Consider the following 12,274-nt stretch of genomic DNA (forward strand, 5'->3'; position numbering starts at 1 on the left):
GCGTCTGGGGATACATCGACTACTTCTGGCAATCTTTTAGCTAGGGACTGATTCTTTTGGATGAAGTTGTGGGTGTCTATACGGAATAGAAAAGAATCAAGATTGGTAGGTTTGCTTGTCAACATGGTAGGAACGTCATCCGGATACTTTACAGCTGTTGGTCGTTGACATGTGAGCTAGTTCTGGGCTGATACCCCGACACTGGACAACGAATGCCGGTCTGGAAAGTCTGAGGTATTTCAGTGTTGTTAAATCTCCGTGACATTGGCTAAAGAGGATGTGGAAGTTTTGTACACAAGGTTCACTGAAACAGAAAAAGCTAGATCTTTGCAATTCAGTGCGTGTCATGACTACTGCTCTTCTTGCCTCAAAACGGCCCACCTGCTCCGGGGTTCCACAAACCTCGTTTTTTTTGTGCCGACGCTGCTTTACTACTACTTCAACAAAACTTGCATTCAAGATGGAAATCGCTGGTGCAATCGCGTAGCATAAGAAATGTCAGATGCCAATGCTACCTCTCCTAACACTCATTCAATGTCTGCTGTAGACGAACCCTTTGTTGGTAATGGCTTAGCTGAAGCTCTTCCGTTTCCCGACATACGTAAGTACTGTCTTTGGAACACGATCTTTGCAAGTCATCCCACCCCTTCCAAATCAGGACCAATTTGACACAATATGTATATATGCTTACTTTTCGACTTTAACACAGTCTACTGGAAGCGCAAATAGATAGAGTGGTAATCACCATGACGTCCAGCCTCGCTCGATAGCGTCTTGCCAGGGACCGGTCGTCTCGTTCTTAGTTCTTGCGTTTGAGAGCTCAAACATGGCCATGCCCACAAAACTTACTCCATCTTCGGCAGTATCGCTTGCCTGCACTGGCATAGAGGACACGTATACAGGGGGAAGGACATCTGATTCTCCTGTGCGAGCATATTCCTCCTCGGAAATCGGATCAAAGAAGATACGACGCGCTGGAAGCTTGTCTGTGCGCCAGTCTGCGCCTGGATAATTAAAGAGCACTCCGTGATGGTATTCGACGTCGGGCACATCGATGTAGCTAGGCACTAGACCAGGTAACCGCCCGACTCCGCCTTGCTGCCCTTCAGTATCGTCCGAGGTCTCGAGATTTTGGATTTGACGTCTGTAATCTCCTCGTGCAGCCTTCTCTCTGAGATAATGAGCAATGCAATCGTCATCTGTGACCGCATCGAAATAGAGTTCCAGACGAATTGAACACCCGTTCTCGAGCGGTGTCTTGCGCTTGATGGCTTCCATAAGTTCAACTGGCTTGACAGTATCCGGAGTTGCGTCAGGATGTGTAAAGTACATGGCAAAACCAAAAAGTGGCGGGAGCGGGCAGGACTCCCTGCCGTAAAACACGATGAGCGCTTGTCGCCCGGCGCGATCTGTGAAAGGAATAACATGTGTTTTGGCACGCTGGATACGTCCTGCTGCGCCTCTTGGACGCCCACCTCCTCTTGGGAAATGCATGCTAGTACTGCCTCCACGAGAAGCCATGTTGATATCAGCAGTGGGTTGGGTGTTGTTGGGAAGTGTAATGCGGAAGAGGTGGGGTAGCGGAGGCACGAAACACGAAAGACGCCAAGAGTACGTGTAACAACAAGACTGGATACATCTGTAGAGAGTGTAGGCGTTGCTACTGTAGAGGTAAGCAGAGCCAAAAAAATACAGTAGACATCGATGTACATTACTAGTAACGCTGCCTTAGGCTAGTATGGTTCTAGTCCGCTTTACAGTGCACGGGTCGACTACACCCCTACGTCATCGCTACGGACTGATCACGCTACTGCAGGTACGACCCGGACGTTACGTGTATGGAGGCTGCGCTCGTCATAGATGGTGGACAGAGACATTGAATCCCAAATTTGGACCTCGACGATCAACCATACACGTCGGCGAGTCATTGTGACATCAGAAAACCGACGGGTCAAGTATGGACGATACAGACAGTTCCCTAAATGTGTCCACCATCTAAATCTTCAACAACATGAAGTCAATTCTAGTATCAACGGCTGGTTTTCTGGCGGTAGTTGCTGCCCGAGTCACATTCCAGAACTCATCGCAAACAATCCTTCGCGTCGACTCCGGTTCTTACGGCCCGGAAATCGAAGAGGTTCACTACTACTACAAACAATGGCCTATAGGTATCGCAGTATCGTCTACGGGCAGGATATTTGCATCGTATACGCGCGGCAATTACACATTCACCCTCGGCGAGATTGCCAATAAGACGGCCGAGCGTCCTTACCCGTCTGCAGGATTGAACCTCCCAGTGAGCCAGCTGAATAATACATGGAACGGCATTCCATTCGGCAGTGGGAACAGCACAGGCCTGATCTCTGTCCAGGCTCTCTATATCAGCCCTGCTAGTAACACGCGCCCGGAGACTCTGTGGGTGGTTGATACTGGTCGACCTACCATCATGGACTCGAGTGGTGCACCGACTATGCCATATGCGCAACCAGGTGGGCCGAAAATAATTGGTATTAATCTTTCCAACGACACAGTGTACGCAACGTATACGTTCCCGGCGTCTGTTCACTTCCCCGACTCGTACATGAACGATATTCGATTTGATCTTCGCCCCGATGTTACGCAGTCCGGACAGGGGGTCGCATACATCGTAGACAGCAGCGATGAAGGCAGGCCCGGGTTTATAATGCTAGATCTCGGCACTAGCGAGAGCTGGCGACGACTCACCCAGCATCCCAGCGTCCTTCGGGTGGACCGAGACGTACCCAGCTACCAGGGCGTTCCGTTCTACCAGAAGACGATGGGCATTCCAATTCAGGCACTGCGAGAGGGTCTGGACGGCTTGCAGCTCTCACCCAACGGTTCAAGACTTTACTACTCCGCCTTGACCACCGACTACCTCTACAGCATCCCCACTGCCAATCTGCTCGCCTCTTCCTCCGATCCTCTCGCCGAAATTGCAGCCGCGAATAACGTGACCAATCACGGCCAGCGCGGTGGTAATGCAAATGGTTTTGAGGGCGACTCTAACGGCCTGATTTATCAACTCATGCCCGAGCACAATGCGATCTACTACTACAATCCTAGGGATCTGCAGACGCACCCGTTCGTCCGAGACCCAAGGATTATCTGGCCCGATGGAGCGAGCATTGCCGCTGATGGGTTTTTGTACATGAATATCAATCAGCTGCCGTACCAGCCGGTGTGGAACAATGGCTCGGATTTGAGGACCTGGCCCGGTGCGGTGCTGAGGTGCAAGTTGCCTGGTAATGGCACAAAGATCTCGACGCTTGTCTAGGTTCGTAAAGTTCATATTGATAAATTTCAATTTCTATCCAAGGCGTCCGCTTTTGATACGGAGCTTGCTAGGAATAACTTTTTGTCCTGTGGCGCGTCACATGTCGTTACACAGTTTCACTATGTAAGAGACTCGTCACAACACAGTGTGTGTTGTGTTCATGGTCTGCTTGTGAGTGTTGTTTGAATCTGGTTGCGAGGCATCGGCTCTCCACGCCACAGTCTTCGTTATAGTGAGCTGCTCGTTACTGACCTCACGACGTCCACTCGGATGCGCATTCCCCCCCGCATCTGTCAGTTCCACACCGTCATCTGACTGTCGGTCACCGAACCAGTCCTGGACGCGTTTGGAGCTCCATTCAAACCCTTTCAGGGTAACGCTATTTCCTGCTTGGGTGTGACTTCTCGAAACGATAGTGGCTTCTACTTAACCTGATCCCTTCTACGCCAGTACCCTTATAGGTTAGTCTACCTCTTTCCTCTAATTGGCTGATTCGATTCTGCTTAGTTCCTTCATACTGACCATGTTCTGATTCGTTCGAACAGTGAGATATATTGCTCAATTAACCCCCCCCCCCCTAACAGGTACCTTAAACACGTTTTTCCGGTGTATCTGATCATCCGTTTGATGATCTCAATCTTATCTTATCGGTTTGTTGTAATCTGATCGCGTTCGTGGAAACTTCCTCTTGTTCGCATCCCGGCGCGCATGGAGACAATGTCCACACATAGATTGCTCAGAAAAACTGCGAGAAAAAAGCACACAAGCTCCAAGCCGGTATCTACGGCCATTAACGCGTGGGTCATAAAGTGAGGTGATCAACTCTGGATTTTTTCGGCCACCAGCGGTGTTGGTAGACTATGAGGACCATCTGAGCAATATAAGCGAAAAAAGTCGATAGCACCTCCCAGCTTATAAATCGTGCGCGTAAGAGTATACCCCAGATCATGGTCCGGGGTTCTGAGGTTGATTCAAGGGTTGCTAAGCCACAGCCTTGCATTGACGTCCCTCCTTCGGGCGAAAGACCCACTTTCCGGCGTTGCAGACGTCCTTCCACAACTTCAGTGAGGTGGACCCGGCACAGTGAATACTAGATGTAGAACCGGGAGCTGTCGCAGAAGCTGCATGGCATTAAGCCTAGAACGACTTTGAATTTGTGAAACCTCATCGCCTGGTGACAATTTCCTTTGCATTCTTATCCAACGTATCCGAATTCTATCACTGCAATTGGAATCTATTGGCAGAAGTCTCGAATGATCGTCTCAAGCACGTTCGTCACATCGTGGATACTTGAAGCGCTCACCCACTCTTCCCTAGCGTGTAGACCCTCTCCCTTAGGCCCATAAACGATTGATGGGATACCAGCCTCATTCAGCAAACCAGCATCGCACCAGAAAGCTCTCCCAGCAGGTACCGGAGCATCACCGAGTGTCTTCGAGACAGATGAGATGAAAGTCTGTACGAATTCGTTTTCGTCCGCTAATCCGGAGGGAGGGCGCGAGAAGGTGATGCGAGGAGTATTATAACTGAATTGAGGGATCTTGCTTGCTATGCTCTTCAGCAGGTCGTCGAGGTCAGCGGCGAGGGACTCGGGCGACTGGGTGGGGACTGTGCGGAACTCAATTGTGAGCGTGCAAATTGCAGGATAGCTGGACGGCTCTTCGCCTCCCACCACTCGACCACCGTGTAAGGACGCTTGTCCTAATCGAGGGTCCGAGGGCATGGTCTTGGCGTAGTCAAGCAATGCGGTCTGCAAATAGCCAGCAAGAAGTATCGCATCCACGCCCTCTTCGGGGAGAGAACCGTGCGCTGCCACACCAAGCACATCGATCTCAAACCAGACGAAGCCCTTGTGGCTCGTCACGATAGATTGAGACGTAGGCTCTGTAACAAGTGCTGCATCGGCCTTCCACCCGGCGGCCAGCACAGCCTCAGTGCCCTTTGAGACGTTCTCCTCGTCTGACACAGCCGCCAAAATGACATCGCCGCTTGGACGTGAGCCGGAGCTTGCGACTCTTGCGATAGCTGCCATTGCCGCAGCTACTCCAGCTTTCATATCTAGACATCCGCGACCGTAGATGCGACCATCTCTCAACTCTCCGCTCAGTGGGTCACCGGACGTATATGTCGACAGGCTAACTGTGTCGATGTGGCCATTGATCATCAAGCTCTTCCCAGAACCAGATCCACGCAGAACACCGACAACGGACGGGCGCCCAGGCTGAGCTTCGATCCAGTGCGACTCCATGCCGCGATGCTGCAGCCATGCATTAATGTGGTTCGCGATTGCATTTTCGCCAGCTCCAGCAGCCTCGGATAGATCAGGATTAGACGAGTTGATCCTGGTCAATATCTGTGTGAGCTCGACCGGATCGTCACTGGAGACGTCCAAAGGTACGTCATACTCGCGAGGTCCCTCAGTGCTCAGGATGACGACTACGGAATCGTCCGTGAGCAACTTAGGCCGATATGTAGACTCTGCAAGCCGCCACAACGCAGCAAGTGCCGCACCGCCACAAGGGCCACTGTTGACAGAGTTGCTCGACAGATACTGAATAGCCTGGTGTGACTCATAGTCGGAGATTGTTGCACTGACGTCTACGCCCCGCTGTAAATCTTGGAACACTGTTGACGAAAGTGTTCCGCAGTTCATGCCTTCCATTATGGTTCTTGTTGTGGATACTGGCGTTGGCTTGCCAGCTGACAAGCTCTGATATAAGCAGGCAGCTGTATCAGGTTCAACTGACATGACTGCACAATTACGACCATTAGACTTGCAGTGGCGAACAACAGCATGCGCCAACGAGCCTACACCAATAGGTGTGACCACAAGACTGGCCACAAGATCTTGCTCTCGCAGTTGCTCCTCTGTTTCAGATAGCAAGGTCGAGTAACCTTCAACGATCCACTTTGGTACGTCATCATATCCTGGAAAAGCAGCGTCCTGCACGAACAATCCATTTTCGGTCTTGCTTGCCTCATCCCAGGCTTCGCTCATTGCGCCATCATAGTCTTTTGTTGAGATGGTAACTCTTGCGCCTTCTGAGGAGATGAGACGGATGGCCTCGTCATTAACAGTGCGGGGCACGTAGACTTGAGCTTGAACACCTAATATCCTCGCCATTGTAGCAAGTGCTCGCCCATGATTGCCTGCGCTGGCAGTAAATAGCACAATGCCTTCCTGTTGCGCAGCTTGTGCAATTTCCTCAAGCGGCGAGTCTATAGGGATCCCAGTCCTTGCTATGATTGCGCGACAGGAGCCCCACGACGCACCAAGGATCTTAAAAGCAGGAAGACCTAGGCGGTTGCTCTCATCCTTGACGAAGACATGCTTGACTCCAAGCTTCTTCGCGACGTCGTTGAGGGGAATGAGAGGGGTTCGTGCGTACTTTGGCAGTTGTTGGTGGAATTGTCGCACATTTGAGAGATCGGCATCTACGTCGATATTGCCGGACTTGTCGTTGAAATAAATAGGTCTGCGAGATTGCGCCATGTTGGTTTTCGCGTGATGCTTGAAGCACGGGAGTACTATTAGCCTTTTAAGGTTGGGCGTCACAAGGGTCCAGGTCCGAATGTTTCTAGCTCCCCGTCGGAGAACTGCACGCCGACCACAAGCCGTACGTAAAGTTGTAGATGCAACAGTGCGCAAAATGGATATTAGGTGGAAGGTCGGCAGTTTTTTGTTGTCCCCGTTGACGTAAATTACATCCACTTAATCAATTCATTGGCTCTGTCTTATCCTCCGGCCCAGATTTCGCGGGAACCGTGGTGCTTCTCTCAAACATGAGCAGAGCAAAGCAGTCCTTCTCCGCCGCGACATTCCGTCTCGCGGCCAGAGGTTTCCCAAGAAGCTTCTCTACCACGCTGGGATGACAGATTCGCACTGTCAATATGGAGGAGATCAACCTCAAGGCACTCGAATGGAACCGCAGGCTGATGGACATGCTGCATTGCACTTGTGAGCTACAACTCAGTTATATGATCCATTCGATAATGTCAGACTTGCTTATCAGAGTATACAAACACGGATACGCCTATTCATGATCTGTGACGCCCTGTTCCTTGCCTTGGGATTAACATATTGCAGAATCCGCTTACAGTTTACTTGCCTTCTTGTCTCCTAGTGTCACCACCAGCTTTCCAAACTGGCTCGCGTTTTTCATGTCATCGAACAGCGTATCGATCTGCTCGATATCCAGCCCGTGCACAGTCCGGCTCACAACCGGCTTCAGCTTCTTCTCGCGCACGAACGCAACCATGTCCGCAAACTCCTTGCGCGACCCCATCGTCGACCCACGCACCTCGATATTGCGCAGCACCGCGCTCATCAAGAAATCCATCTTCGGCGAGATCGTCATACCGTAAATGGAAATGATCCCGCCGGCCTTCAACAACCGGCTCCCCTTGGCCACAACATCGCCCCCAGCCCCGTCCACAATCGCATCGAGATATTTCCGCTCCGCAGGCAACAAGGCTTGCAGTTTCTTCTCCCACCCGTCCTCGCGGTAGCTCACGCCGCCGCGCGCCCCCAACCGCACCGCCTTCGCGATCTTCTCCGCATCGCCCGACGTCACCCATACATTGCACCCCTCGGCCACCGCGAACAGCAGCGCCATCAGCGCCACCCCGCCGCCGATCCCCGTGATCAGGATGTTCCGCCCGCGCTGCGCCTCCGGGCCGCACTTGACGCGCAGCGCGCGCCACGCCGTCAGGCCTGTGAGCGGCAGCGCGGCGGCCTCGGCGTCGGACAGGTGCTCTGGGCATTCCTCAAGTTCCCCCGCGTTCAGGGTGATGGCGTCGGCGAGCGTGCCGGCGGGGTTCGCTTTCGTGCCGCCTAGAATCGCGTAGCCGCTCGGCGCCTCGGGGCCCGTCGGCGACGAGTCCCAGCCCGTCCCCGGGTTCAGAATTACGCGCTTGTGCAGCCAGGCGCGGGCGCTGGGGGAGTTGCCGGTGGAGGTCACGGTGCCGGTGCCGTCGGCGAGGAGGGGGACGCCGAAGGTGGTGCCGGGGTAGAGGTGTTGGCGGATGAAGAGGTCGCGGTGGTTGAGGGCGGCGGCGGAGAGGGTTATGACGGCCTAGGTGGGGGTTAGTGAGATGGGGGGAAGTAAGAGGGAAGGGGCGTACTTCATTGTCCTTGGGGGCCGGTGTGGGGATGCTGATTTTCTCGAGCGGGTAGTAGACTTTGCCGGGCTTGCCGTCGATTTTCCTGATGGCGATTGCGGACGGCATTGCTGCGGTTTGGGGTGGGAGTAGGTGGTCAATGAAGGGCGGAGAGCTGTTTTGAAGGCGCTCGACTGAGTACGTGTGTCGTTGCAAGATCCATGCACAGATAAGCAGCCGACACGATTACTCGTGCCGAGATGACGGCATCCGGTTCAGACCTCGGTTCGTTCCCGCCGCGGTGGGTCCGCACGCGGGGAACTTAAGCGAGGCGAGGTGACAGGGATGTCTAATCTGTAATCATTGTAGTCTGTGTCAGCCAATGAATGACAAGTAATAATGCGCCCCTGGCTCCAACCCACTTTTCAGGAACAACGGTAGGTAAGGGACCTTCAAGCTCAGTAATTCAGTACAGAGTTTGAAGCTGTTACATCATCTTAAGCCAGAGTCTAGTTAAGTGTGACCTATATTTTAAGCAAAACAGTATTTCCTACTGTCTTCTCGCGAAGTTCCACTTTGCTGATAGGTACCATTTAGCGACAACTGCATCTCAAGCCTGCAGCTCTTGTATGTATATCGTGGCACCGCGCAGACAGTCAGGTTTCTTTGAGGCTCCTGCATGTTTTGGACACAAGTCCATGTTCGCTACAACACATACAGCGCCTGAGTTGCGCTGACGGGCAGCCGAGCAAGGCACCACAGGAAAGACACCAAGAGTAGAACGCAATGGTGTCTCTCAAGTTTCAGAAAGAACGGCGGATAAGAGGCTGAGCTTACCAACTTTACAGAATACTTAACTCGTAGCTGTCATAATACCCAAAGCTAGAATCGAGTTAAGAGTGACCTATATTGTAGGTTAAAAAGTACTATATAGAGTTTTTGAGTGTTTTCCCTACGTTACTGGCGTGTGGTGTACTTGGCTCATTTTCTCAGATCGCCGTTGATTCTGCAACGTGAGAAGGTGTTTGATATCATAACTCGTATCCATTCTTCGTCCACACAACGCTAACATTACTCGAAAAACGTCTCACATACACTTTTCCCTTCAGACCCTCTCCCGTGCCAGCCCACTCAAGGCCTCCACCGGAACGACGGATGCCGCCAGTCCAAGTCCTCAATCTCGCCTGCCGACTTGCCCGCCAGCTCCGCGTCCACATCGACCTGCTCGCGATTGCTGTTGCTGCGCTTCATCCACAGCAACAGCACGATACCGAGGATAAGAATCGTGCTGCTGGTAGCCAGATTCAGGCCGTTGCCGATGCGATAGTTGGGCGCGTCGGTGGGCAGGAAGCTCCAGGTGCTGATCAAGCCGCCGATGTTGCCGAACATGACAATCGTGCCGATGGCGGACGCGCGCGCGGTGTCGGTGACGACGTTAGCGGAGCCCTGCGCGTTGCACAGCGCGCCGAACGAGAACGCGCCGGACGCGATGATGAAGGTGGCGCCGTAGCGCACCTGCGCCTCGCCGCTGGCCAGGAACATGATGTAGCCGACCATCATGAGCGGGGCGCCGGCGACCATGAAGATGGTGCGGCGGTCGAAGCGCCAGCTGAGGAAGGGGAACAGCACGGTGAAGAAGGCGCCGACGATGTAGGGCGGCACGGTGCGCAGTTGCTGCTGCACGACGGTGTGGCGCGGGTAGATTGTGCGCACGATGGTGGGCGCGAAGAAGGCCAGGCCCTGCACGGTGATGTTGTCGAGCAGGAAGATGAAGGAGGTGGCGAGCACGACGGGGTTGAAGATGCCGCGGAAGGTCTTCTTGCGGTCGAGTTTGTCGAGGACTTCGTTCTGGCCGACGCGCTCGGACTTGACGCGGGCGATGGCGAGGTCCTTTTCCTCCTGGGTCAGCCACTTGGCGGTCTCGGGGCGGTCGGTGAGGGTGAAGAAGGAGATGAGCGCGAGGAGGCAGGTTACGATGCCCTCGATTGCGAAGATCATCCTCCAGCGGGTCAGGGAGCCGAACGAGTCCAGGGTCAAGATGGCGGATGCGAGCAAACCACCGAATGCGCCCGCGAGCGGTGCCATGACGATGTAAAGCGAAAGACGGAACGCCAATTCAGACCGTCTATACCATCTAGACATGTAATAAGCGATTCCTTGGGTTTACTGTCAGTCTAAGCTTTGAAAGTGGTTGGAGTAAACATACCCGGCAGCATGCCAGCCTCGAAGATGCCAAGAACAAATCGCACTCCGCAGATGCTGTGGATGTTCGTTACGAACGCAGTCCCGATAGACGCAATGCCGAAGCATAGCGAGATAAGGGGGATGAACCATCCCGGGCCCATCCACTTGCAGCAGATGTTACTCGGAATCTGCGTGGCGTTAGTCGTGCGGACCAAAATGGAACATCTGACGACGGTTGAGATCAGATAGAGATTTGTGACATCGACGTGCAGTCGCAGTCGTGCAGAACAGAATGAAACAACCGATGACAATTGAGATCAAAGAGGTCTCGGTGCAGTCGACGTGAATTCGTAGCCACGAGACGTCCACCCACGTGACCGATCCACGCGACACCAACGTGACCGACCCACGTGGACCTCCGCATCTCCACAAGCCGCCCCACACCTCTCCACCCACCGATGGGGAATCTTACCTCGAAGATAATATAGCTGATGTAGAAGATCGACAACACCTGGTTGTAATCATAGTTCTTCAGCCCGAGATCCTTTTCCAGACCTGCCAGCCGCGCATTGCCGATATTCGCGCGATCAATGAAGCAGAACAAGTACAGCAGCGCGACCGTCGGGATGATGTACAGGTCGATCTTCCAGCGCAGCCGCGCCTCGGCCTTGGGGTCGAATGTGAGCAGCGGGTTGCCGTAGCTATGGATCACGGGTCAGTTTCCCACGGCTGAGATTGCAGCAAAGCGGCAGGCGTACATGTCGGTCGCGGTGTGGCCGTGGCCGGCGACGGTGTGGGTGTTGTCGCTCTTGAGGTCCTCGTGCAGACTGGCAGTATTCTTCTCGTTGAGGTCGGCCATGGTGATGAAGGAGTCGAGCGATCAGCGCCTGGACTGAGGCAGGTCGAAACGGGCGCGCCGTGCTTTCTTTATACGTTTATCGCGCGCGCGGATCCAGACACACGTAGCGGAGCTTGGCGGTCGCCAAGAGAGGTAGGTCGTGGAGAGCTATCGCGGGCTAGCTGCGAAGGGGCATGGGCTACGGCTGGCGAGGGGCCCAGGAGCCACTCAGCGTGCGGCGTTGCGGGGTCCCCATAGTCTGGGGCGTGGGCGAGGTGTCGGCTGCTGCGAACGGGCCCGGAAGCGTGCGTCGGTAATTGACGTCGCGTCCGCGCTCGCGCTGCAGCAGTCCCAGCTGCTTGTTACCCCGCTACGCCATTAGTCGTGAGCCGAGCTGGGAGGCAGATTCGGCGCGTGCTGGCCGCGGATGAGAGCTGTGGTGCTCGATCTGGGGGAGCTGTTCACGTGCGGAGCGCCCCGGGCTGCAAGGGTTGCCGGATGTTGACATGGTTCGTACAACATGTGCCGGGGTGCTCTGCTTCACGCAGATTAACTCTCCACTTGCACAATCGTGGTGCTTGGTAATCTCCAAAACACTCATCCCAGGTGATTGCATTGAGGAATTGCCTCGACGCTTGATGAGTTGGCATTTAAAGCAGCAGCCGCGCGTCCAGGTGAACTGTGTGTATGCATACGTCTATCGTTTCATTAATATCACTTATGAACACACTGCCGGTGACAGAACAGGCACCGCGATGCGTAAGAATGTCTGACCGCTGCCCGAGTCATGGAAAAAGTCACAGCCAGGACGCGGTGTGTCTGCGGTGTGTTTGTACGAGCGCATAAAGGTACAAGGA

The 12,274-nt window shown here is 53.9% G+C and overlaps 5 protein-coding genes across 5 annotated transcripts; 1 reads left to right on the plus strand and 4 right to left on the minus strand.

Annotated features, from left to right (window-relative positions):
• Positions 1–421: 421 nt before the first annotated feature.
• On the minus strand, positions 422–1,722 carry C7974DRAFT_359651 (uncharacterized protein). The gene has a single exon (XM_046139668.1). The coding sequence runs from the start codon at positions 1,519–1,521 to the stop codon at positions 742–744; it is 780 nt and encodes a 259-aa protein (XP_045997474.1). The 5' UTR covers positions 1,522–1,722; the 3' UTR covers positions 422–741.
• Positions 1,723–1,887: 165 nt separating this feature from the next.
• On the plus strand, positions 1,888–3,295 carry C7974DRAFT_359654 (major royal jelly protein-domain-containing protein; the record flags this gene model as incomplete). Its single annotated transcript, XM_046139669.1, has 1 exon — positions 1,888–3,295. The coding sequence occupies exon 1, from the start codon at positions 2,012–2,014 to the stop codon at positions 3,293–3,295; it is 1,284 nt and encodes a 427-aa protein (XP_045997475.1). The 5' UTR covers positions 1,888–2,011.
• A 1,064-nt stretch (positions 3,296–4,359) lies between these two features.
• C7974DRAFT_191242 (diaminopropionate ammonia-lyase) lies at positions 4,360–6,794 on the minus strand. The gene has a single exon (XM_046136605.1). It carries the CDS (start codon positions 6,786–6,788, stop codon positions 4,530–4,532), a length of 2,259 nt encoding a protein of 752 aa, XP_045997476.1. The 5' UTR covers positions 6,789–6,794; the 3' UTR covers positions 4,360–4,529.
• Positions 6,795–6,928: 134 nt separating this feature from the next.
• C7974DRAFT_395049 (uncharacterized protein) lies at positions 6,929–8,619 on the minus strand. The gene is made up of 2 exons (XM_046141945.1): positions 8,420–8,619; positions 6,929–8,370 (listed from the first exon to the last, which is right to left on the minus strand). The coding sequence occupies exons 1-2, from the start codon at positions 8,522–8,524 to the stop codon at positions 7,390–7,392; spliced, it is 1,086 nt and encodes a 361-aa protein (XP_045997477.1). The 5' UTR covers positions 8,525–8,619; the 3' UTR covers positions 6,929–7,389.
• Positions 8,620–9,305: 686 nt separating this feature from the next.
• C7974DRAFT_395051 (major facilitator superfamily domain-containing protein) lies at positions 9,306–11,505 on the minus strand. The gene is made up of 4 exons (XM_046141946.1): positions 11,338–11,505; positions 11,052–11,280; positions 10,602–10,767; positions 9,306–10,551 (listed from the first exon to the last, which is right to left on the minus strand). The coding sequence occupies exons 1-4, from the start codon at positions 11,436–11,438 to the stop codon at positions 9,527–9,529; spliced, it is 1,521 nt and encodes a 506-aa protein (XP_045997478.1). The 5' UTR covers positions 11,439–11,505; the 3' UTR covers positions 9,306–9,526.
• Between the last annotated feature and the right edge of the window lie 769 nt (positions 11,506–12,274).

This window comes from Boeremia exigua (assembly GCF_020726555.1).
Source record: "Boeremia exigua strain MPI-SDFR-AT-0100 chromosome Unknown C7974scaffold_6, whole genome shotgun sequence".
NCBI lineage: Eukaryota > Fungi > Ascomycota > Dothideomycetes > Pleosporales > Didymellaceae > Boeremia > Boeremia exigua.